Genomic DNA, 26,095 nt, shown 5'->3' with positions numbered 1-26,095 from the left:
GAACCCGGGCCCTGGGCCTGCACACAGGGTTTGTGTTGTCTGGCTCAGCCCGGTCTCCCTCTCCCCGGTCCCCCTCCCTGCCCACTCCCACCCGGACTTAGCCCTGCTTTGCTGGCTGCCGTGTGATTGTTGGGATAGAGGGCTGTGTGCTTTCCGGTGGCAAGGGCTGGACCACGTTCTCATTCCTTCCACAGGCTACTTTTCTGTTGTGTTTCTTCTCTCAGGCAGTCAGAGATTGGTGAGTGAGATTTAAACCACCCACTGCCAGGTGGGGAGTGAACCGGCTCTCACTGGTTCTGGGAACAGGATTAGAGGGGCTGGGTGTGCATGGGTGTGTAAGAATGTGTGGCTAGGTATTCCCGTGTCGCCCTGGGCAGCCCTGATATTTCCCTGTCCCCCCCGCTGTTTATGTCTTCCAAGTATTTACAGATGGTCCCGGGCCATTCTCATAGTTATCAGGCCAGACCTTCTAATCTTGTCATCTTTCCCTGAACTTCCCTGAGCAGAGACTGAATGTTTTAGAACAGCGAGTATCCACTTCTGAGAAGCTTCCTCTCTGAACCAGTGGTCATGAAGAGGCCCTTGAAATAGATCCCCTGGCTTGCATTCTGGAAGGTGCCTTCTTGGTATCTGGAAAATCTGATAGTTGTGAATTTTAAGATTCATTTGGGAGGTGACTGAGAAGGGCAGAGGGTGACAGTGGCCCTAAGGATGGGGCTGGCTTCTGGGTCCTCAGATACAGGATAAGCTTGTGCCCCCTGGTATGTACCGATTAGTATTCGCATGAGGTCTGGAGAAGCACTGAAGGAATAATTGGTCGATTGATTGATTGATTGGCTGAAGGGTCTGAGAGGGCTGCAGAAATACTTACGGGGTAAATTGCTAAAGAGTTGAGCAAGTCTAAGTGTCCCGGTTATCTACTGCTGCGTAACAGACCACCCAGGAATATAGTGGCTCACAACAAGAATAATTTATTCTTTCTAATGTGTCTGTGGATTGGCTGGGTGGTTCCTTGACTGATTCTACCTGCACTGACTCCTGGACTTGTCCAGCTGGAGGGTCAGCTGGGCTGGGGTGTCCAAGATGACTTCACGCACACGCCCGGAAGTTGGTGCTGGCAGTGGGCTGAGCCGCTCTGGTTTTCTTCCATGTGGCCTTTCATCCTCCTGGAGGCTGGACTGGTTTTCTTATGTGGTGGTCTCAGGGTGGATTCCAAGAAAGGGAAAGTGGAAGCTATAAGGCCTCTTCAGGCCGAGGTCTGGAAACCACACACTGTCACCCCCGTCCTTTCCATTGGTCAAAGCAAATCAGAGTCAGCAGGGAGGGGTTTACCCTGAATACAGGGAGGTGCAATTCACTGGTACCATTTTGTAACGATCTACCACACCAAGTAAAAGAAAAACATAGGTTAGATTAAAAATCAGGTTAGCACATGGCAGTGAGAGCTGATATTAAAGAGAGGTAGAGACCATGGCCTGGGAGCAGACTGCCTGGGCTGGAATCCAGGCTCTGCCACTTCCTAGTTGTTGACCTTGAGGAAATCACACAGCCAGTCTGCTCGGTGAGGATAATAATAACACTTTTCTTAGAGGCTTGTGATGGGTTTGAAGTGAGTTAGTGGAAGTGCCCAGTACAGAGCTGGGCACACCATAAATGCTCAGGTAGCTGTTAGCCATTATTATTCATGTTACTGTCTGTAAATGGTGGGTGAGTTACAAATCTGGCCTTAGGTGTTCCAGTTCTGAGGCAAAGAGGGAAAAATACAAGGGTACAAGGTTTGGAGTGTGCTTAGGCTGAGAAAATCATTGGTTCAGAAGAAGCAGTGCTGCTTCAAATGGATAAGTACATGTTTTTACACATTTGCTTTCAAATGCAGCAGATCTGGGGCAGTCTACAAAGCGACTGGCCTGGCAGATCTTCACACCATAAAAATAAATGTATTTTTCCCCGAAAGCAAATAGTTAGAGACAGTAACCTCTGTCTAGAGTTCAGCAAGACAGGCTTGACCGTCAGAAGCCCTTGACTGGGGCCCCAGCCCTCCTCTCTCCGGGGTGAGTGAACTTGGGACAATTCATGAATCCCTCCACGACTCCGCTTCCTTGTCTACAAAATGGGCATAATAACGGTGCCTACTTCACACGGACAAAGAGATTCGGCAAGTAAAGCCCCTAGTCTGTCGCCTGCCTGGCTCCTGCTCCTCCATGAATATTTGCTTTGACTATTAGTCGTATAAAGAGGCTCTTAGGGGAGATTTTTGTCTCTGTCGGAAGACAAACTCTCTGTGTTTTCTTCACAAACAGTTGGTGCTATGATTATAAACCTTTCCTGTCTCTTTCTTAGAGGAGCACTTGAACTTGCAGGGATCGTCATAAAGTAATAAGCAAGCAGATAAAGACAAGAAACCCTGCATTTCACCTTCTCTCGAATTCCACGCTAACCCCCAGTTTTTCCACATTATCGAGCGTCACCGTTTGTATGGTTTGTAGTATCCTCCGTGGAACTCCGTGCAACCTCTATGGAAGCGGGCTACAAACCTTTCAGAACAGCCTTCAAGGACTTCCAGGAATCTGTCGACAGTCCCCAAACCACAGGTTCCCACCTCTCCTCGGCTGGCTGGTCTCCACATGCCCGCAGTCTCAGGATCCCCAGTGCTGTGAAGTCAGGTCCATCATTTGCTCTGTCCCCAGTGCTGTGAAGTCAGGTCCATCATTTGCTCTGTCCCCAGTGCTGTGAAGTCAGGTCCATCATTTGCTCTGTCCCCAGTGCTGTGAAGTCAGGTCCATCATTTGCTCTGTCCCCAGTGCTGTGAAGTCAGGTCCATCACTTGCTCTGTCCCTGGGGAAGCGTTCTCCACCTCTGTTCGCATCTCGCGTTCTGTCTGATTTATGGCTTTTGAATGTTGGCCTGGAAGATCTTAATTTAAAGCCTCTGTCAGACGTTGTTACACGAACGCGGTGCCGGTAAAAAGCTGTTTTCCTTTGGTTTTTCTCCTCTGTCACTTTTTCTGTGGCATGAACTATGAGGTAGGAAAAGAAAGTTACCAACTTGGGGTTGAGAGAGCTATTGAAAAACTCTTGCGTAATCCCCTGGAAGGTGCCAGGCTCCATTCCAGCCAGGGGCCGAACTCAAAATTCTGCGTCTTCAGGCCAGGTCTCCCCATGGCCCCCCTCTTCCAATCAGTTTATGTCTCTTTCCTATGCTGCCTCTTAGGGGCAGTTCTGGTGGTAGTTATAATTGGGCTCAGAATCTCGAGTCTAGTGCCTGTCAACAGTTTTAAACTGCTGTTCCTCTAGCTAAGGAGATTCTGTTTAGTTTCACTGTGTTTGCGTTATGAAAACAATAGTTCTTTTCTTTTTTCAGATCAGTATTATATTTTAATAGCAAATGTACTATTCATACCTGTCCCCTGACTCTCAGATATTTTTATGCGCTTAAGGGAATAGTCCCTCACCCTGCAATGAGAATTTTTTCAGCATTTTTCCTCAGAGTGAGACAAAAACCATTTCCCATCATCTGACTTCCCTCTAAGACAGCATGGAGCTGCCTTGCGTCTCTGTGTGCACCTACAGGCTGCTTCAACATCTGTCCGGTTCATATGTGTATCATTACCAGAGTCATTATTTCAAAGGGTTTGGCTCCTTCAGAGTTGAGCTTCTGTATTTTCATCATTTGTGCTGTTGTTCAGTGAGGAGGATGAATCTCCACATTGCTGATACCAAATTCCTGGCTCTCGGAATGGCATTTTTGTAAAACACTGTGAAAATATCATGGGATACCCAAGACGATTTCTGTCATCTTCTTCAAGGGGAAAGTTGCGGAATATTGTTCATGAAAGAAATAAAGTGATAATAAAGTAAATAAATAAAGAGATAAATAAGTAGATCAAAAAAGTGATAGTACAGGTATATGATGTGGTCCCTTTTATTGTTTAAAAAACCCCCAGTGGGCTTCCCTGGTGGCGCAGTGGTTGAGTGTCCGCCTGCCGATGCAGGGGATGCGGGTTCGTGCCCCGGTCCGGGAAGATCCCACATGCCGCGGAGCGGCTGGGCCCGTGAGCCACGGCCGCTGAGCCTGTGTGTCCAGAGCCTGTGCTCCGCAACGGGAGAGGCCGCAACAGTGAGAGGCCCGCGTACCGCAGAAAAAAACCCAAAAAAACCAAAAACAGTAGATGTGTGCATATGTATTTATGTATGTGTACATGGAAAAGAAGAGGTCCAGGGCAAGTAGTGTTTAACTTTGGTGGGATTAGGGTTTTTTCAAATTTTTCTTTATAACAAGAAAAGGAACCTAATGCTATTTATTTATTTATTTTAATGCTATTTATTTTTAATAGCTAAAAAGAAAAAAGGAAAAAAAAATCCCCACAGAATCAACAAAAAAACAAGAAAGGGAAGTCCGGCAGGTTGACTGGTCAGGGGTCGTGTGGGTCTGAGGCCCCCAGGCCTGGCACAGGACACCGTGCACTGCCTCAGCCTGGGCCTGACTCTGGAGAAACCAGGTTTGGCTGTTCAGAGACGTTGACGTAGTTCGTGAGGCCGCTGAGTACAGACACCTTCCCGCGGGCCTGTTTCTCTCTCGCACTGGATGGAAGCAGTGTTGTGTAATCAGCTCAGCTCCGTTCAGCCCTGCTGGAGGCCTGGAAGGGAGTGGGTTTGGGCCTTGTTTCTGCTCCCCTTGGGTGCTGAGCACCAGAGCATGTCCCTGCCCTGAGGACAGTGGCCTGGCCCTGTCCTGCTGTGTCTGGGCTTGGGAGAGTGTCCACACACACACGGGCGTTCCTGCATCAGCTGTCAGCTCGCAGGGCAGCCAGGCTCCTGCCCCCGCCTCTAGGGGGCCGCAGGGAGGTTCTGGGCTTCCAGCCCCTCACTAAGGGCTGGTGTGGGAGACACAGCTCCCCTTGGTGATTCACCAGCCAGCCAGCAGTTCCCTAGGGCCAGGCCAGGTCCTGGCAGGGAAGGCACAGGAGTGGGAATCACCACAGGCTGTGTCTTCTCTTGCAGAGAAAGTTCACTCTTGTGACCAGGAGAGACAGAGCGCCCTGGAAGAGGCCCGGCAGAATCCCCGCGAGGGCATTGTCATCCCCGAGTGTGCCCCCGGGGGGCTCTATAAGCCAGTGCAGTGCCACCAATCCACTGGCTACTGCTGGTGTGTGCTGGTGGACACGGGGCGTCCGCTGCCCGGGACCTCCACACGGTAAGTCCCCCAGAGCCCGTCCTGCCCCTCACCCCTCAGGTGAAGCCTGGGGTAGGAGAGCCAGCTTCCTGTTACGCTGTCACCTCACATCTCCTGGCTTTATTGTCCTGGTCTGGTGGGAGTCGAGGCACTAGGGGAGCAGCAACTCTGCTCGTGGGCAGATGAGGTCCCAGTATCCTGGATTCTGGTCACAGGTCTGGCCTTTCCTAGCTGGGCAACCTTGGGAAAGTAGGTAACCTCTCTGAACCTCAGTTCACCAGTGAGAAGGTGATTGCCCTGCCTGAGTCACTAGGTTCTATGGATCAAAAAGATCCTGTGTGCGGACATAAGGTAACAGCGCTCTACTAGACTGACTAAGATGACGTGCCTGAACATGTCTCTGTGGGAACACCGACGCTGGGATTGCCTTGTAGCTGCTGGACAGTCCAGGAGATATTCTGCTGCCAGCTCTGGGAGATCTAGGCTTCGAGACCACACAGATCATTGCTGGGAGTAGGAGCTGAAGTCAGCTCAGTTTCCAGCCCCTCCTCACCCCCTGCATCTCTCTCTTCTCAGCTACGTGATGCCCAGTTGTGAGAGTGACGCCAGGGCCAAGAGTGCGGAGGTGGACGACCCCTTCAAGGACAGGGAGCTGCCAGGTGGGAGACGACACTACCCCTTGCTGGTGCCTTCACCTCTTCCTGTTCCTCCAGCCCCTCATCATGCAGAAGCAGCGCCCTCCTCTGGGTCTGCTTCCCCATCCGTAAGGTGGAGCGGGGACACTGGGCAGGGGCGTCGCAGGAGCCATGGGATCTGCACCCAGTCTGGGATGTGTTCCTAATTAGTCCTGTGCTCTTGAGCACGCTGTTTCTCCTCCTTGCTTTTATCTTTAAAATGTAGTCACTGGGTTAAAATCCTACCCTTAAAAGCTCTACAGTTCTTTCTCTAAGGGTGACTGGGAAAATGATCTGGGGGCTGTGGACCCTTTTCCCCAGGGCTGCAAAGAGAAGATAGCTCACAGGGAAAGGCTGTCCTGAGGGGCAATGATTCCTGGTGGCCCAGAACTGTCACTGGGGTATGACACAAGGCTCACAGGCAGGGACCCAGAACCTCTAAATGGCTGCTGGGTTGGGTTTGTCTTATAGTGTTCTCTGACAGTGAGTTACAATAAGAGTACTAAATATTGATGGCCCAGAACACTGTAGTCTTAATCAGCACAGATGCAGGTCAGTGCTGGTGGGAGCTGGGCCTACTATTCCCCATCAGGACTCCGAAGGAGGACTGAAAACAGAGGCTCCTGAAAGTCTAGGGGTTCCCAAGTGAGGTTTGTAGGTCACTCTGTCATGAGAATGGAGTCGTAGAGACCAGGGTCCCTCCTTCTAGCCATCTCTTCAACAAATGTCCATTGAGATTCCCCTATGTGCCAGGCGCTGGGTTTGTCTAATGATCAAAACCGAAGTGAAGCTTGTCTAGTGGGGGAGACAGTATACAAATAAATGAATCCAAACACAGATAAAAGGTGGTGACAGGTACTCTGAAAGGAAAGAGTGAGGTGCTGGGAGAAGGACAGGAAGAATCTGTGGTTTCTCTGAGAAGGTAGCATTTAACCGGAGACCTAGGGGATTTGCAGAGAGCAGAGAATGAAATAGTTGCTGCGGAGAGGAGGATCGTAGGCAGTGTTGAGGGCCCATTTGGGGCTGGTAGTCATGAATTTGCAGGAAAACCGTCTCTCCAGTTGCGTGGTGGTGTTTGCGCTAGCACTCTTCAGCTATGGGGGTGTAGACTTGGAGAAGGCACATCGGTGAGAAGGTTCATCCACGCTTGGGGTTTTGCTGGAATCACACAGTGCGGAATAGAGAAACAAAGGGTTTGAGAGTACTTATAAGGGAGGGTTGATAATTATAATCTAAGCTGGTTGAGGAGAGATGTGAAAAAAGGAGGAGGTTCTTGGATAGGTAAACAGGTAGATCTACTTGAGGCAACTTTGACCTTGGAGTTCTCTGCATTCCTTGTGCCCCTTCAGCACCTGGTCCTTGCTGCTAGAGTCGCTCCGTCCTCCTGTACCAGAACTAGCTTGAGTTCCCCAGTAGACTGTGAACTTTACTAGGGGAAGAACCGTGTGTATAATATCCCTAACATTTAGCATAGTGCCTGAGTTGACACTCAGCAAAAAATTTGAGGCATGGAAGAACATTGAGAGCATTATTATCCGTTTGGTCGATTGGTCCCTTGCGGGCTGTGGGTAGAGGAACTATGGAGGTTTACGAGAATCATCTGAGCTGTGGACAATTCCCAAAGTGGATTTAGCTGGACAAGAAGGACTTGGAGAGGTTGAGGAAACGGTGGTAGTTGAGGAAGCTGTTTACTTGATCATTTACTTGGCCTCTGCCTTCAAGTCTCACTTTGTCTTTCAGGCTGTCCAGAAGGGAAGAAAATGGAATTTATCACCAGCCTACTGGATGCTCTCACCACTGATATGGTGCAGGCCATTAACTCAGCAGCACCCACTGGAGGTGGGAGGTGAGAATGCGAGCGGGACTCAGGCCCAGTGGGACCACGGGGCCCCTGACTTTTCAGATGCTGCGGGTCCCTGGGAGAGTGGGGAGGGGTGGGTAGAACAAGAGCTGGAAGTTGATCCTCTTCCTGAAACCGCGTAGCTGTGACTTTGTCTCACCTTCCACCCAAAATCTCGCCGCCCCTCTCCCCTTTCTAGTCTTTGGGAGTTGCTTTTCTCTAGCTTGTAGTTACCTGATTATAGGCAAGTCCGGGAGTGTCTGGAGACTTCCAGCACTTCAGTCTCAGAAATGGATGCATTGGAGTGAGTCCAGAATGGCAGGAAGGGGGATGGGCATACGATGGGAACAGGGATGGCAGGGAGGGAGTCCAGAGCATTTGGTGGTTTTCTTCTCTTCTGAGAAGGCAGGAGCCGCGTGCCAGTTTGGCTTCCTGAGAATCCCAAGGGACTCTGGGCAGTGGGATTGGACACTGCCAGAGCCAAGTCCAGCTTAGTTCAGGAGCTGATATGCTGACCAAGGCAGTCCTGACCCGAGGCCGAAATGTACGCGCTCCCCAGCGACCAGCATCGCCGGCGCTCACTAATCTGGACCCATTGGGTCAGTTGATCAGAGCACGCATGCATTCATCTGTCCTCTGCTCAGAACTATTGAACGTGCATGGCACGCCAAGCACTGGGCTAAGGATTGGGAATCCAAGGATGCGAGGCATGTCCCTGCCTTCAAAGAATGCAGCCTAATGGGGATACTAGGCTGTAGAAAGATACAAACTGTGTGGTAAGTGCTAGAACCGAGGTGAAAGAACAGAGAAGCGTTCGCTAATTTAGTCTGGAGGAGTCAGAGAAGGCTTCCCGGAGGAGGTGATACTGAGTTTTGAAGGATAGGTAGGACTCAGCTAGTAAAAGAAGGAAAACCATTCCAGGAAAAAGGAAAGAACATTGTGACCCCAGGAAAGTGCACGTCCGAAGTTCAGTATGGCTGAGCTGGGGTGGATGGAGGAGGAGGTGGAGGAGATGACAGTGGTGGTAGATGACACAGACGATGCAGGTCCCAAAGGGCCTGTGAGATGTGCTTCCCATTATGAAGCCAGAGCGGGAGGCACGGCAGGCATAGGGAGAGTTCTGGCTCCTTAGCAACGGGAAGTACCATGTGCTTGGCAGGGATGGGCAGCCTGACTCTCAGCTTACGTGGCTCACCAAGGAGGGAGCGCTAGTCCCTCCGCATCTTCCCAGAGGCAGAGCTGTCAGAGGGCAAGGAGTGCCACCACGAGACAGGCCCAGGCCCACAGGCTGGTGGAAGGGCCCCAGCGTGACTGCATCAGCACAACAGCAGGGTGTGTATCTGGGGTGGGCACCAGGACTCCCAACACAGCTGTCAGTGGTTCTGTGTCCCAAGGCAGACAAGGGCAGCGATCCTGAAAACCCACTTTTGTGTCACATCACAGTGAGTGCAGGGGCCGCCTTGTGGGTTGCCACTCTAGGACGCTGCTTGTCCAGGGAGCTTGCTCTCAGCAACCCCCATGGTCCTGTGAGCTCTGAGGCTGGTTTCTGGCCCTGCTCTGTTTTGCTCACCCTGTGGAAGGGTCCAGGCCTCCCCTGGGAGGAGCACAGCAATAAGTCTGAAAAGATGGAGACAGGGTCTGACAGGTCGGCAGATGAGAACGGCCCAGAGGCAGCCCATGGTGCTCAGCAACTGGAAGTCTAAAATCCAGAGGGCTGTGTCCGAACCTCCAGGAAGAGGGAGAGGAAATTATGAAAAGGCATATTCAGTATTATATGCCTTGTTGTTATTTATGCTTGGAATGTGAAAACATACCTGTTGTTTCATGCAGAAATGGGTATGAGCTATTTATGGTTTTTAGAAGAGAGGGAAAAAAGAAACGAGGAAGGGGCATGGCCTTAACAATTCCAGGTCTGGGTGCTTTCCACCCACAAATCCCCAGGGCTGCTGGCTCTGACCCACTGCTCAGGGAGCCTGCCTGGTGCTTCTACTTGGGTTCTAAGGAGACAGGACTTCACCCTCCATCCCATTTGCTTCTGCGGGAGCGCAGCCCTTGAGCCCGGCCTGGCCTCGGATCCAGGCAGCCTTCAGTGCCAGGGAAAGGACCAAACCCAGCTAGGTCCTGGGCCGGGAGGCCAAAATCACAGGTGGGCCCGCTGCCAGGGCAAGTTCGGATGGACACTTGACCCTCAGATAGCAGGCTGAAGACATTTTTACAGAAAATAAAAACTAAGAAGTTCGTAAATGCTTTTAATCCCAGTGTGTCATTAGGGAAGGGAGTTTTTGTTGCTCCGGTTTCCAAAAACCTCTTTTAGGTATGATATAATGTTGGGAGAAATTTAAAAAAAAGTTCTTTCCTAAACCTGTTTTTCATTTCAAGCTCATGTGAGCCTGACCATGTTTGGTTTTGATGAGAATGAAAGGTTTGAACTGCATTTGGTAATTGTGTTACCTGGAGGGTAGACTTGTAATCAAAAGACAGACAAGATGTATCAGGAAATAGTTTAGAAATCAAGGAAGTGGGAGTGGGCCTGCAGAGAGAAGGAGAAAGAATCAGTTACGCAGGGAGGTGGCTGGCCAGGGTTACCGGTTTTACTGAGTTTAAATCCCTCTCAGGTCTCGCTAATATATTTTGAAAAAGCAAAAAGCCCGAACTCTGACCATGAACTGGCCGTGCAGGATGGTCTTGCTGGCGCTCACCCTCCTCTCATATGCTGCTCCCTCCCGTCATTATGTCCCAGCCACTGGTCCTTCTCAGGTCCTCAAACAGGCCAAGCTCTTGCCTGCCCCAGGGCCTCCATGCCAGGTGCTCCTTCAGCCTGGAATGTGAGTCTCCCATCCTCCCGTGACTGGCCCCACTGCTCCATTTAAATATCATCTTCTCAATGACCATCCAAACTAAAGGAGCAGCCCTGTCACCCTCTGTCACAACACCACTTTTTTTTTTTTTTTTTTTTTTTTTGCGGTACGCAGTCCTCTCACTGTTGTGGCCTCTCCCGTTGCGGAGCACAGGCTCCAGACACACAGGCTCAGCGGCCATGGCTCACGGGCCCAGCCGCTCCGCGGCATGTGGGATCTTCCCAGACCGGGGCACGAACCCGCGTCCCCTGCATCGGCAGGCGGACTCTCAACCACTGCACCACCAGGGAAGCCCACAACACCGCTTTTTAATTCTCAGCCTAGTGCTTATCCCTGTCTGATGTTTTGCTGGTTTGTTTATTTGTATCTGTCTCCGCTACCCAATGAAAATTGAACTCAACGAGGGAAGGAGCGTTTTCTGCCTTCTTCCCTGCTGTATTCCTAGAACTCAGGATAGTGCCTGGCACACAGTAGGTGCTCAGTAAATATTTGTTAAATGAATAAATAGCCAGAAGGATGGGTGGATAGATGGATGGATCCCTGTTAGATACAGAGAGGGATGTCTCAATAAGGCCTCTTTTTCTTGGCACACGTCAGAGGCTCCAGCAACGACTTCAAGACTAATTACGAGGCCAGATCTAGCCCTGAAGTTCACTGTAATGCTTCTTTGTCACCAGGGCCTTACAGCGCCCTGGCTGGGACCAAGGGACTTGGGCACCCTGTGGACAGCCCCTGGTCAGGCAGCCTTCTACAGTGGGAGAGCCAAGGCACAGGGCAGCACATCTGGAGCAGGGCTGGCGAAGAGAATTATGGAATCCAGGGTCCCTGGGTTTGGGCCTTGGCTGTGAATTCAGGTAGAATTGAGGTTGCAAGCGCAAGGTCAAAGAAGCCACGGCTGATCCCTCCTGCGTCCTCTCAGGGTGTGGCAGTTAAAGCTGGACACCAGCTGGGGCCAGCGGGAAACAGTCCCATTTGGGGACAGTGGGAAGAAGGGACAGGGAGGATGTTTGGGCTGAGCAGAAAAGAGGGCGTCTTCCCCCCAAACCACCACCTGTCAGGCTTGGAGATTTTAGCTTTGCACAGACTCTTACATCTTACCCCTGGCATAAGCTCTGTGCTGGGTTCTGGGGACATACAGCGATGAGGGCATGGTTCCGGGCTGGAGGAGCTCCTGGGAGAAGAGCTATTAATCATGTGAGTGCGCTGTAAAGCCAATGTGACAACAGAGGCAGATGAAGTCCTGCAGGGACTCAGGGGAGGGAGGGCGTGTGAGAGAAGGCTTTCCACAGGAGGTGACATTTAAGCCACATCTTCACTTACGAGTGAGAAAATGCCACGACCTAGATGGACCAGGAATAAGGGTATCCCAGCAGAGGGACCCTAGGGGTAGCGAGGTACGAACGAGGTAGGGTCTGTGGAAGGAATTGTGAGGAGTAAGGTTTAAGCTTGGGAGGCAGGCTGTGGACAGGTGGGAGATGAGGCCGTAGGGCTGGGCAGAGCCCAGATCATGCTGGGTCTTGTGATTTGCGCCAGAGAGGGCCACAGGGAGGCATGTGACTAGATGGGCATTCCTACGGAAGCCAGCCGGGGGGAGGGGAGCTAAATGGGGCAGGAAGGTTACAGCCCACACCAGAGGGAACGGTGGTGAGAATGTGGACTAAAGCTGTGGCAGATGGGATGATTTACTGAAGCTTTAGTAATGAAATCAATGGGATTTGAAGACTTGCTGGATGTAGGGAGTGGAAGAGGGAGATATCTACTTCCTTTTCTGCTCTTCTAGCCTGATTTAGGGGGAAAGCAGTGCTGCCCAAATCTAAAAATAGGCAAAGTAGAATGGGGTATCCATGGAAACATCTGTGGCTAGTGCCTGGGAGGGGGTGGCCTGCAGGTATCATTAGATGAGAGCTGTTCTCAGTGAAGGTTGCTAGATCATTGAATTATGCTCTTTTTTTTTTTGCGCTACGCGGGCCTCTCACTGTTGTGGCCTCTCCCGTTGCGGAGCACAGGCTCCGGACGCACAGGCCCAGCGGCCATGGCTCAGGGGCCCAGCCGCTCCGCGGCATGTGGGATCTTCCCGGACCGGGGCACGAACCCGCGTCCCCTGCATCGGCAGGCGGACCCTCAACCACTGCGCCACCAGGGAAGCCCTGAATTATGCTCTTGGTCCTTCCCGCTCCAGAAGGCAGAGTTCCGCCCCCGGCCCCTCACCCCACTGGCTACATCAGCCTCCCCATCAGCATTTATCAGTCCCAAAGGGGGAGTTCTGAGATCCTAGCTGGCAGAGCCTTCTAGCGCAGGGGAACCCTCTCCTTTCTCCACTCCACCCTAGAAAAAGTCAACGCTGAGAGGAGCTGGGCTGGGCCGCGTGAGCCTCGCTGCCCCTCCCGTGGTCCTGCAAGAAGGACCGTGGGCCTTGAGGCTTCCTCCTTCCTGCCCAGTGCGGTGACTTGTTGATGTTCTCACAAGGAGGAGGCTGGAATGCGGCTGACTTGGCGTTTCCCAGCTCCACCCACCCGCACAGCTGGCAGGGCCCGGACCCCGCTCCAGATGGCGCTCAGTTGGCCTGCTTGGCTTGGCCCGTGCCTCCAGGCCAGCCCACCTCACCTTGTTTAAAACTGCTTGGGACAGCGGAATTGGGCCCAAGATCTTGGCCAGCGCCAGTTTCCTTGTGGTAAAAGGGGCTGACTCTCCAGCTGTGCGTTGCAGCCGAGGCCCGGCGGGCTGAGGCTGCAGGAGCGACACCGAGAGGGCTGCGGGGGAAGGGTGGCACCTGCCGCCTCTTCATTTGGGAGAAGACTCGGCGGGGCCCGGCCAGTCCAGGGAGGGACCTGGCTCTAGTGGTTTTCCTCATCCCTGGAGACGGGAGGCAACAGGACGGCCACCAAAGCAGCCCAGAGGCGGGGCTGACGCCAGCCTTGCACTGCGTCTCTCCACACCGTATCCGAGGAAACCTGGATCCTCTACGCACCCAATAAGCCCTTTTAATGGGAGTGGAATTGTGCCTGTAGGGAGGCCCGTAGCAAGGACCTGGGCATCGCTGTTAAGTGACCCTAAAGAACCGTCACGCTCTCTAACGCAGGGTCCCCAGCCCTGGCCTGATGAGCAGCTCTGAATTCCAGCGGTTCTGATCCCAGTTCTGTGAGCCTATGTGAGAGAGAGGCCGGGAGTCTGATGCCTGTGTAACCCTAGAACTGGGAGTGCCAGTTGCCAGTGTTTTTAAAGGATCCTGCTAGAAAGCTGTCAGAGCTGGAGGGCTCGGGGGCTGTGGCTTTGAGGTCCGGGCTGAATTGTGAGGAGCCCAGCTGCGATGGAAAGGGCTCCAGCACAGCCCGCTTGAGAGGCTCCTGGAGACTCAGGGAGGCTCTCTTGCCTCACCCCATCCAGCACTCCCCTGGGAAAACCTTAGCTTCTCCTTGGTTAACAGGCTTCTCGTGTCTTCGTTCACACGTGCCCACCACTGGTTTGGCTAAATCGGGACGCCTGATAGATGTCAGGCGTAACTAGTTCTTGCGTGAAGCATGGTAGTTTGGGGACTTGAGGCCGCTGTGAAGCCAAAACCTCATCTTCAGCGTTTTGAGCCAGATGCCTTCAGTAGTTTTCTCTTTTCTAGTGTGCTTTGCTGGAAGCATGAAAACTACCCCCAGCCCCTCCCAGTTACTGTCTTTTGTCTCACCCGATCTTCTTCCAGAAGGTTCAGACTTATTCTTCTGGGGTCATGGCTGGAGTCTCCTTCCCTCTAGATGAGGGTTCTTAACTTGAGTCCGTGACCTTGGATGAGGTTTAGGGAGTCCATTAAACCCCTAAAATCTGCAGAGTTCTGGGTGCATGTGCATTTTAGAGAGAGGAGCTATGGCTTTGTTTACGTTTGCTGAGGGTCCATGATCCCACCCCACTGCCCCGCACCCTCGCTAAGAAATTCTTGCCTTAAATGTACTTGGCGCTTGGCCTAGACAAAGCCTTGGCTTCCAGAGTAGGACCCTAGCGCTGCCTAGCTACACATGTGGAGCCTGGCTCTGATGTTTGGGGAGGGGGTAGCATGGGATTCTGGAAGTCAAAGGATTTCAGAAGCAGAGTGCCTTACGCCAGCTGGGGACGGGGGCGGGGAGAGGCAGGCCCACAGGGCAGGCTGCCGGTTGGGGAAGTGCTACAGGGAGGCAGAGGCACTGCTTGCAGGGCCCTCGGGGGACGTCTCCTGGGACGTGTCCTCGGCTGCGGGGTATGGGGGACATACGGGGGGTAGCAGGCAGAAAGCATGGGCGCTCTGGGCTGGGGAGCTCCTGCTGGGACTGAGGACGGCAGGAACACGGTTCTCCAGACAAGGAGGCAGGGAAGGGAGGAAAAACGGAGCAGCCCCCAAATGACAGTCACTCTCTGGCATAAGAGGAAACGCTTAGAGGCTGTAGCGCGGGAGAAGAGCTGCTTCTTGCCGCAGCCTAGCCCAAGGGAAGGTGCGGGGAGCTCCAGCAACAGAGTCGCTGAGAACTGGGCGGGCAGGCGGGAGCCCAGGAACACGTGTTGGAGGCAGCAGGCCTCTCCTGGCTGGGCGTCTAGGCGGGATGACCTCATCCCTTCCCGTCTCAGCAAGTGAGGTTTTATTATTCCAGCCTCTAGGTAGACATTACACTATGCTGAGCCTAAAGGTTAAAGGAAGAGCTGCCTTCGCGGGGGCGTTCTCGTGGCCCCCTCACGGGAGGGGCCGAGGGGGAAGGCCCTCCCCTGGCCGCCTTAGAAAGCCTGGGTGGGAATAGCTGGAGTGTCTCCCCCGGGTCCCTCCCGGCTCTCCTCCCGCAGCTGGGTCCTCCCTCGCGTGTAGGAGAAGGCGAGGGCAGGCAGGGTGCCCTGCGAGGGAGCTGGCCACCCTCCCTGCTGCCCCACGAGCATCCTGATAGAGAATTTTCTGGGGCCCGCCTGGTATACCCTGCAGGCTCGAGAGTGAATGTTGCAGTGAAAGTAGAGGAAGCTTAAAACCACCGAAGAACCATGTACTGGCAGAGACAACAGGCTGAGCCATGCCTGTTTGAAAGCCCTTCCAAGCCTGGTTTCTATGACAGACCTAGCAGATTCCCCAAGGGCCAGAAGCAGACGGTCCCTCACACCTTCCCCAGGTGCTCCCTGCGCCAGACCTGTCAAGATGAGGTCCTGCTGGCAGATCCACTAATTGTGCTCTCTTGGAACTGGTCCAGGGTACCCAGGGGGACCTGCCCAAGACTGCAATCCACTTAATTAGGAGTGGGCATTCAACAGGGATGCTTGGCATTTTTTTGGTAATGAAACATCTTTTTCCCTAAATGGTGAGGCCACTTGGGGGTTGGGGTAGCGGAGGGAGTTTGCTGGCTCATTCACAGCGAAGGTGTCAGGGATGGTCCCCTCCCTCCCGGAAAACTCGGCAAACCCTAGAGAAGAACCCCAAGGCACTGGGAAGTGCCTTGAATATTTTTCTTGCCGGGTACAGCTTCAGAGTGTGCTGGCAGGCACTGAATCCCTGGTGTAGGATCCCTGTGTGACAGCGAGCCCCTCTGCCCATGCTTCTCACCCATGGTCGTCACGTAGTCTGTCCCAGTGCCCTGCAGACTAAGTATTTGAACGTGTGGCCCTCCCAACCTCAGCCTTAGTCCCCCAACCAAGGGAAAGTTACCCAGGGCTTTAAACAAAAGGGCCTTGACCACATTCACTCCGTGCCAAGCCCCGGCAGCAGGAACCATGGGACTCGTGTGACTCTGTTCTCCTGGCCAGAGACCCCAGTCACCCCCTCTAGAAGAGACGCATCATTGGCTTCAAAAGTTTCAGCTAGCACCCTGAATCCTTTTTGGGAAGAGATGAGGCATGAGTAAATGAAATTGATGGGTGGGCCTTGTGTACATTCCATGTGTAGGCATTGCTCTTGTCACGTGACGGTCGCCACGCATACGTGGGCTGTGTTAGATGCGGTCACCGCTGTGCATCTCGACACCGGGAAGCTTTCTTGGTTACTGTAGCCCAGTGCTTCTTAGCAGAATTCCCTGGGGGTTGTAGTTAACATGTGGCTTCCTGGGTCCACCCTGGGCCTCCTGTCTTAAAAACCTCTATGTGGACAGACTCACGCTTAGTAGGTCTGGACTTGCCAGCTGTAGAACCTCTGTTTGCGTCCATCTCAATTGCCTTCTTTTCTCAATTCTTACTGCACTCGATACCTGATAGGGACGGCCCACGGGAACTTCACACTGACCCGTTGCTGCTCGGTTTCACTTTTTTGGCTCTGTTTCGCGAAGACAGCAGTTTGAAGCCAGGGGCTCTGCCTCCTGCTTTGGAAGCCCTCCCAGGACCTGGACTGGCACTGGGTGGGTGGTGCAGGCTCTGAGCACCCTTTCCCATAGTCACGTTCATTTGGATGCCAAGTTCATGTGTAACGGGCAGCTTGTGTGGCAGCAACACCAGGCTGGGAGAAGGACAGTTTGGATCCCTGTGGTTTCTCAGGTGAATTATATCCAGCCGATATGTCTTGAGCATCCGTCTTGTATGAGAACGTTGCTGGCTGTGGCGGAGGGGGGGGGGGCGGGCTCACCTACCTGGGGACCCCCAAAGAACGAAGTGTCCAGTCTTGCGGCTCAAAGTTGGAAAGGATGGCTTGAGTCGGCTGCAGGCTCATGGGGACTGGGAGGGCTTGGGCTCGGAGAAGCCGTTTCTGCCCGGCTGCCGGCAGCCCTGGCATCTGAGCACGTGGGAGGGAACTGAGGCTGGGCTGGTGGCTCCTGCAGGATCCTGAGCGGTGGTGTGCTTGGGGATGGGGGTGTCTGCCTGTGGCCCAGGTTCTCAGAGCCAGACCCCAGCCACACCCTGGAGGAGCGAGTGGTGCACTGGTACTTCAGCCAGCTGGACAGCAACAGCAGCGACGACATTAACAAGAGGGAAATGAAGCCCTTCAAGCGCTATGTGAAGAAGAAAGCCAAGCCCAAGAAATGCGCCCGGCGTTTCACTGACTACTGTGACCTGAACAAGGACAAGGTCATCTCACTTGCCGAGCTGAAGGGCTGCCTGGGTGTCAGCAAAGAAGGTGAGTGCTCGCCTATGCTCCTGGCCCACTAGGACTTGCCCCGCCCGGGCCCGGGGGCCGAGGGCTCCCCCAGTAGATGAGGTCCCAGGTGCATGTTTATTCAGCTACTTACTGGGAGTGTGTTATGCTTCACGCTAGACGCCTGATATAGTGGAGGAATGGATGGATAAGGTCCCTATCCTTCCACAGTCTATGGAGGAGACAGATACTGAAGTACTTACATACCTTGTGGTAAGTGCTATGAGGGTGTATTAGGAGAGGCCAGGCTGCAGTGACAAGTAGAGCCACACATGTAATGGCTCAGCTCAGCACAGTGAGTATTAGTTCATCTTGCCCATATAGTAGTTCACCACGATTCCAGGTCCTAGGGCGGGGTGTGTGTGTGTGTGGTGTATGCAGGGGAAGGAATAGGAGTGGGGATTGCTTCGTGTGCAGTCACTGAGATTCAGGCTGAGAATGACTCTGCCATCTTTATTACATGGCATCCAGGGTCACCCTGGGGGTCTTCTCCCTTCCCAGGCAGCCAGATGGTGTAAAGCCTGGAGCAGTGCCTGTGGTGGGGGGTTGACGGGCCAGTCCTGGAAGTGACACACATCACCTCTCCTATTTCACTGGCTTGAACTCAGTCACTAGACCACACCCCACAGTAAGGAAGGCTGGGAACCCAAGAAGAGGAGGAGAGCGTGAATTCTGGCGGACACCTAATGATCTCTGTCACGGTGGAGCAAGTGCAGAGTATTGTAGGAACCTACGCAGGGCACCCCCATCAGCTCAGGGGCAGACGGGCTTGGAAAACTTTGGGAAGGAGGTGATGTCTAGACCAGGGGTCAGCCAACTGTGGCCCATGGGCCCAATCTAGTCCATGGCCTGTTTCTGTGCAGCCTGTGAGCTGAGTGGGTTTTCTATTTTTAAAGGGATGTAATTTTCAGAAATGAAGAATATACAACCGAGACTATTATATATCGTACATGACCACCAAAGCTAAAATACTTACCAGCTAGTCCTTTACAGCTAAGTTTTCTGCCCCTGCTGTAGAGCAGTCCCTGAGCAATGGGTAAGAGGTGGCCAAGCAGAAAGATCAGGGGAGGGAAGGGTGTTCTGAGCCGGGGCAAATGAAGAGCGAAGCTGCAGAGGTGAGGGAGGGGAGTCCTAGAGGAGCTGAAGGAGGTCAGTGTGACTGAGATGCGTGTTTGAAGATGGAAGGGGAGGGGAGGGGGTAGGAGGCAAGGTGAGAGAGTTTCAGCTATACAAGGGCGGTGGGGAAGCTGTTGAAGGGATTCAGTCAGAGACACAAGAGCGTCAGTTTTGCTTAAAAATTATTCTGGTGCAGTGTGGGAAATGGATTGGGGATAAGCAAGGCACAGCCCCCGGTAGGAGGCTGTGGCTGTCCAGACAGGAGGTGATGGAGGCCTGAGTTATGACAAACCCCACAGGGGATGCAGAGTAGTGGGTAGGGGTGACTAGGTAGACCTGCAGGCCCTGGTGACTGAGTGCATAGAGGGAGGAAGGTTGGTTTGGGCAACTGCACAGTGGGTCCATTCACTGAGATGGGCAACGTGGGAGGAAGAGCCGAGCGGGTGCAGGGGGACAGGGAAGGTGACGAGGATGGCTTGGACGTGTCAAGTTGGATGCACACAAAGAATTAGAGGGTCTGTAGTGCCAGCGAAAGGTCTGGGCTGAAGATACCAATTCGGGTGGTGCTGACTTATTTGAAATGGAAGCTTGGGAAATGCTGAGATTGCCTTGGAGGAAACATGAGGGCTTTTCCTCGTTCTAACCCTTGTTTGACAGTGTAAACCCAAAAGGTAGCTGGGGAGGTGGCTGAGTTACCATGAGGTACCCAGTCTCAGGACCTGCCCGCTCCATCACTGGGTTCTGGCCTTTGTTCTGGGGCGTGTGGCCTCATCACTCTGGGCACCCCTGTCTGATGAGGATGCCTCTCTGTGTTCCCACGACTCTGAGTCCCCAGGACCCTGCCTTGGCCACAGACTAGTTCTTTCACCCAAGTACAAACTACTCAGCCATCCCGGGTTTCAGTGTTTTCATCGGTAAGATGGAAATAATCATAATATCCACCTCATAGGGCTGTTGTGCTGATTCACTGGGACAGTGAGTCAAAGCAGTTGTCATAGTGCCTGAGACATTGAAGGAACTCCGTGGACGTTCAATATTACTATTCTCCTTCGTAAGATTATTGCCGCTGTCAGAAGCCTTATCACACTGCATTTGCAGTTCACGTTCCTGATTCTCCCCTGCAGCTCCCCGGTAGCTGTGGGTGTGCCTTCTCAATTTCTAACCTCAGGCAGAGTGCACAGTGCACGGTGCACGGCGCCCAGTAACAGTGCATTAGATCCTTGTCAAATGATGAAGGGATAGGAGAGGGATTGTCCTGTATGGTGACACTACGCTTTGGCATTTGGAATCTGTGCCCATTTCTCAGAGCACAGCCTGAGGGCCAGTATTGGAAAGAGACTACCCAGTGTTAGTATAGACCCCAGGCCCACCCAGGAGCACTTCTGGGCTCAGTGGGGTTGGAATCACAGAGCTCTGTAGCCCCTCTGCCCTCAGCCCCCTTCCTGTGCTGGTAGTTCAGCTCCGTGCAGCACACAGCGGCCAAGGGGAGGCTGAGTGTGGTGACCTCGGGTCCACCGAGCTCAAGGAGGCCTCCCGGCTGTCCTCTGAAGCTTTGTGGGGCACCAGGTGCACAGAACCCAAAGGAAGCATCCAGGCCTGACACTTACTAGCTCTGTAATCTTTAGCAAGCTACCCAAACTCTCTGAGCCTCAACTTCCTCATCTGCAAAGTGGAGATGATAGCGTCTGCCTCACAGATTCGCTGTGGTTTAACAAGCTGGTGCCTGTGAAGGACTTAGCTCAGTACGTGGTTAGTGGTGAATGCACAAAAGAAATTAGGAGTAGTAGAGTAACGCACCCCCAGGCTGCCGGCAGCCTTGCAGGGTCCCTCTCCTCTGCGGAGCAGCAGAAAAGCCACTTGGGTAGATGGTATGTAGGCAATGGAGCAGATGTTGGTCATCTGGTGTTGTGCAGCGCCCTCTGGTGGGCTGAAAGGGGCTTGCACACCAAGTTGGGGGCAGAAGTCGGGTGTGGGGAGGACACAGAGTTTGGGGGTGAATGTAGCTTTGGGTGTGAGGGACTGAATTTTCGGGAAATGCCCCATGAACACAGGCATTTTTACCAACCGGATTCCTCACTGGGGAGCTAAATTCTCTGCACAGTGTTCTCAGGGCTGGTCTTTCTTAACTGGCCCTTCCCAGCATATAAAGCACCATCATCAGGATTACTGTCACCACCCTGTGAAGCAGGCAGGCTGGAGCCGAGTTCTTCCATTGAAGAAAGTTGCCAGCTCTCCCAATGAATTGCCCAAGGGTGGACCTGCTCCGGGCTCGGACCTTTTCTCTCCCCTGCCTTCCTCGGTAGTTAAGAGCATGATTCTGGAAGCAGACAGGTCTGAGTTTGCTTCACCACGTAAAAGCTACGCCATCTCCAAGCCTCAGTTTCATCCTCATAAGATGGGGATAATTTGATTGTTTTATTAGAACCATATACAGTTGCTCTGAGGATGAAGCGATATTTTGGTGAAGGGATTAGTGCAGTAAGCCTTCAGGGTGAGAGCTGGTTACCGCTGGCTGTATGTTTTCTCTCCTGAGTCTCAGCCTGGTGGGCGGGACTATTTGAGGTCCTCTGTACGTGTCACCCCTGAGACAAGCAGCTGCTGGCTGGAGCAGATGAAAGGTGGGATTCAGGGCCTGGCAACCTGGCTCACCTCCCACCCGCCTGCCTTCGGCTTGTCCCGCTATCTTTCCAAGTTTGTTTTCTCATCCGTGACATTGGATGTACCAGTATCTACCCCTCACCCCACCCCACCCTGTGTTCTGCTTTTTTCTCAGGTCTTAAGGAATGTTAGTGTCAGTTGGGGGCGGTTGAGCTGAGGGTGGGCGTGTATCCCCACAGCACGTTACACTCCTCCAAGCCCTTTCTCCGTGGCTTCAGTGGATTCTCCCTGTGAGAGGCACAGCAGAAGCAGCGCAGCTGTGGTCCTAATTCCTGCTCCACAGTCTGACCCAGAGGGGTTAAGGGCCGTGCACAAAATCACACAGCCTCCAGGGCCCACGTGGAGCTGGCCCAGCTCTTGGTGTGCCTGCCTTGCAGCTCCCCGCTCCTCCCTTAGGAGACCTGGGCCCTGCAGAGCCTCCAAAACCGATCAGCACCCTATGGGGTGGAGTGGGTGTTCGCAGAACAAGCCTTGGACCTCCGTTAAGCTCCTCAGCTGCTCTGAGCATCAGTTTCTGGATTTGTTAAGTGAAGGGGCTGGACCAGATGATGGCTAAGATTCCTTCCACCTGACCTTCTGCGACTGGGAGAGCCAGGACCCAAGAAGGTTATGCAAATGTCCATCAGCACTAAAGCCCCTCTCCGCTAATGAGGGGGCCCTGGCCTTAGGGAAGAAGGACTGTGTTTAAAGGTGTTGGCTAACAAGGGGTATATACCCGGGTAGAACAGGAAGCCTGGCCACACAGTCTCTGGCTCTTCCCCAAGTGCCCTCTTCATTCTGGGCGCTAGAGGGGCCAGGGGCCCAGGTATAGAAGAAGCCCTACCAGTTCTCTGGGTCAAGGCCACTCAAGCATCCTAAGTTCCTGTTTTGGCATCTTCCCCCAGGGAAAATGATCAGGCAAAAACCCATTCAGTAAGTTGCCTTCTTTCTGGGGTCCTTTCTGTGGGCCCTCTGATGCAGCTTCGGTAGTGCAGCGGAGTGTTGGGATTGGCCAAGTTACTTGGACTCCCACGTTCGATTTGTTTGCTGAGGACACAAGAGAAAGATTAGTTAGTGCTGCAAGGATCCTACCATTCCCACCTATAAACGAGCACCTACCACTTCCGCCCCAGCCCCAGGTTGAAAGGCTGGCATCTGGGAGTAGGATGGTTTGTACAGAGTGCACGCCCCCCAACTGTGTTTACTGGGCAAAACCTAGTTCTCTGGAATGGCAGCCTCATTTTGTTGCCACTGTGATGCGTCATGGTGGCAAAGATGGGCTGGTAAAGCATGGGCTTGTCTGCAAGTCCAGGTTACCTGTGTCCCACCCAGCCCTGTATTTAACAGCAGGTAGAAAAGCCTGCTCCGGTGAGGAGATTGACATGTGTAGCTGGATTGCTCGTAAACCCAACCCTAACTTCTCACTTATACCTCCCTTCTCAGTAGGACGCCTCATCTAAGGAGCAGAAAACCAAAGGGCAGGTGGAGAGACCAGGGAGGCAGGATGGATCACCAGACACCTGACCTTGGACGCTGCCCACAGCCCAGCCACATCCCATGTAACATGAGTGGTGCCCACCGTGTTTGCACTTTTAATAACTCTTACTTGTGTGTTTTCTTTTTGGTTTCATTTTTAAACACCAATATCTAATACCACGGTGGGAAAAGGAAAGGGAAGAAAGACTGTTCGTTCTCTTTTATTGTTAAGGTTTTGGGTCTGCTACTGACAACGTTTAGGGTTCTGAGGGGGTGAGGGTCTTGTTGGGACTGAGAAGAAAGAGATTTATATACTGTATATAAATATATATGTAAATTGTATAGTTCTTTTGTACAGCCATTGGCACTGCTGTCTGTTTATTCCCCTCCCCGTTCCTGCTCTGGGCTGTGAGGGCTCTGGACCCACGGGCCAGCTTTCTGGAACCCAGAACTCCATCCCCAGCCCGCTTGGATTCTGTTTGGAGAACGACCCCTGTGGTTAGAGCGCAGACTCCATTAGTTCTTTCCTAGTGGGAGGAGGGCACCGCCTCCTGCTGTGTCTGCCAGAGCTGGCAAGTCACTTGGCGGTTGACCCTCTCAAGGGAGGCTGGCTGTGGGACAATGTGAGGGGCCCCTGAAGGGAGGGTTCCCGTGCCCATGTGTTCCTGCCATCCGGATCCCCAGGTGGCCCTGACCCCGTGGGTGCACAGTGTCCTGGTGGCCCACTGAGCAAATTGTCCTCCAAGGATTTGCGTTAGGGTCAGTTGAAACATTTCCACCCATGTTTAGCATCTCCTCCACGTAAAGCATGAGAAGGGAGCCAAAGAAGGAAAAGACACACAGAGGGGCCTTTTATTTAGTAGCTGTTTAGTGTCTGAGCAGCGGAGGGAAGCGGACAGAAGGCCTGCCCTGGTGAGTGCAGTCCCCACAGGAGGCTTCTCACCTCCTGCAAACCCACGAGTGAGGCTTCCCGAGACGGCTCCCAGGGCCAAGGTCAGACTAGGCTTTTACTTCCACTCTCCTCTATCTCCCCTTGCCATCCTCCGGTCATCATAAGCCTGAGGGAAGAGTTGTGTTGGTCACCTTGTTGGAAACTCAGCCTTTTTTCCCCAAAACTCAGCACTGAGGTTCTTCCTGTTCCCTTAAATGCTCTTAAAGGCTTCCAGGCTTGAGGCCAATTCCAGAGCAAAGCTCACCTTGGGCCTCCCACTTCTGCCCTCGCCTAGAAGTGCAGAGATAATAAGCCAGCTATGGGGAAGTCCGGGCCTAGCTTTCCACAGACATTTTACTGTGATTCCAGTGTGGAATCCAATGTGCTGGGCAGCCTTTGGGTCAGATGCCAGCTTCTTCTGCCCGGGTGACCATGCCTATCTGACAGTCATCAAAGAGCACCACGTGGCACTTAGCACCCCTTCCATGAGCAGGCGTGGCAGCGGTGAGGGAGGCTGGGTAGTAGCCCAGGACTGGTGCCCCTGTGGATTGCTTTTGGAAATCTGGCCACATCTCGTACATCTCGTACCCCATCCCGGTATCCCATCCTCTGACTGGAGAAGGTTCTTGCTGTCTGGGTGAAAGTCCCAGAGGTTGTGTTAGGGTGACTGGAGGCCCCATCCCAGCATGGTAAGGTGGAAGGAGAGCCCTAGCCCATTAGTTTGGACCAGAAAGCTCAGCGTGCTGGAACCGGATGGACTTTCCAGGAGACCCCAGTCCCCTCCTCTGGCCAGGAGGAAGCACCTCCTTGTAGAAAGTCAGACTCTCCCCTGGGCATCTTCTCTCTCACACATATGTGGAGGCTGTGTTCTGTGGTTTTCCTTTGTGAGGAGGGAGGGAGACTATTTGTAGCTTGTTTTATAAAAAATAAAAATGAGTCAATCTTGGTGGCTGTTGCCTCTTTCTTTGGGTGGCTTCCTCTGATGGAAAGGTTTCATTTCCTTAAGAGGTTAGTTGTTTCCTGTGGCCCGGGTGCCCTCCACTGTGACCTTGGGGAGTCTGAGGTGCTAGATGGGAAAGGAACCCAGAAGTGGCCGATAGGTGGCGCCACACTTTGCGGTTAGGACGTCGATGTCCTGGGCCCTCACCTGCAGTGTTGGTGCCCTCTTTGTAATTCTCCCTCTTGCCCTCACAAGGAAGGTAGGGGATGTTGGTGGTGGTGCTTTTGGGGCAGGGCTGGGGGTAGCCCATTCTGTGGCTTCAGGCTGGTGGGAGTGGGCGTTGTGGCCATCATCCTTATCACAAGACCCCGGGCTGGAAAGCAGCCGTAGACAGGGAGCAGGCCCCCAGTGAGGGTCACACCGTCCGTGCCCCACTTTTGTGGGACACCTGTTCAGGTCACATATTCAGGTCGAGGCTGCTGGCCTGCTTGGCGTTGCTGGAGGCCTTCAGCGTGGACATCGCAGCAGAGATGAGGCTCTAGATTGTGTCTGGTGTTATGGGGCGTCTTTTCCCTTTGTATCCCACCCCTGCCCACACGCAGCTGTCCCCGGATGTGGCTTCCTCACCAGTCTCTTTCTGTCACCTCTGTTCCCTTGTCCTTTGCAGGTGAACAGAAGATAACGCCCCTGAGAAATTCTCCCCTAGCCTCCTTCAGCTTTTTCCCGGGAAAGGATGTCAGCCTTTGAATGGGGTCATGTAGGTCCCCCTTCTCTAGTGCTGACACTGAGCTGCTCTGTCCACGGGCCCTGAAATACTTAATACCCCAGCCCAGTGCTACTGGCGTCATCAATCCCATTTCACGGGTGTGGACGCAGACTTGGGAGCTCGATGACTTGCTGAGTTACACCCAGCTGGGAAAGGCAGAGCTGGGTGTCACCCTAAGATCTTCCTCTCCAGGCCTGGAGCTCTGCCCACTGCCCAGATGCCTTCCTGGAGGGGCTAGAACAACAGCCTTCTCCCTCCTTAACCCCGGGTGGCTGCATTCAGCTGTGAGTACACTTTTTTCTCTGCATAGTTTAGAGTCTTATTAAAAACCACTAATTTGTAGAGGTCTCTCATGGGCTTCAGAGATTTGGGGAAGAGAAATAAGGGAGGTATTTGCCCATGCAGGACCTCATTGGGAGACTTGGGGTTGACCTAGCCTCCAGCAGAGAGATCCAGGCTGATGTGAGAAGGGGGCAGAGCCAGCCTGCAGCCCCGCTCAGCCTTCCTCTGCTTTCTCCAGGGACAGGAGGGCCATTCCCAGTAGCGGTCAAGGAGAAGTGAACGGTAGGTCCATCCTGTTTCTTCCTTCACCAAAAGTCTCCTGAGCCATGCTTGGCCTCTGTGGGGAGGGGAAGAC

The 26,095-nt window shown here is 53.3% G+C and overlaps 1 protein-coding gene across 3 annotated transcripts in view; it reads left to right on the top strand.

Annotated features, from left to right (window-relative positions):
* SMOC1 (SPARC related modular calcium binding 1) overlaps positions 1-24,683 on the top strand; it is a 152,376-nt gene extending 127,693 nt beyond the window's left edge. For 2 of the 3 annotated variants that reach the window (XM_082838287.1, XM_082838286.1), the window contains exons 8-12: positions 5,001-5,193; positions 5,749-5,831; positions 7,587-7,692; positions 17,330-17,574; positions 22,789-24,683. In XM_082838287.1, the coding sequence (XP_082694413.1) occupies positions 5,001-5,193; positions 5,749-5,831; positions 7,587-7,692; positions 17,330-17,574; positions 22,789-22,805 (644 nt within the window). In that variant the 3' untranslated portion in view covers positions 22,806-24,683. The remainder of the gene's footprint in view (positions 1-5,000; positions 5,194-5,748; positions 5,832-7,586; positions 7,693-17,329; positions 17,575-22,788) is intronic. The other variant, XM_082838285.1, reaches the window with a different exon arrangement.
* The last annotated feature ends 1,412 nt before the right edge of the window (positions 24,684-26,095 follow it).

Source organism: Leucopleurus acutus (assembly GCF_964270905.1).
Source record: "Leucopleurus acutus genome assembly, chromosome: 1".
NCBI lineage: Eukaryota > Metazoa > Chordata > Mammalia > Artiodactyla > Delphinidae > Leucopleurus > Leucopleurus acutus.
This window is presented reverse-complemented; position numbering and strand designations above follow the sequence as displayed.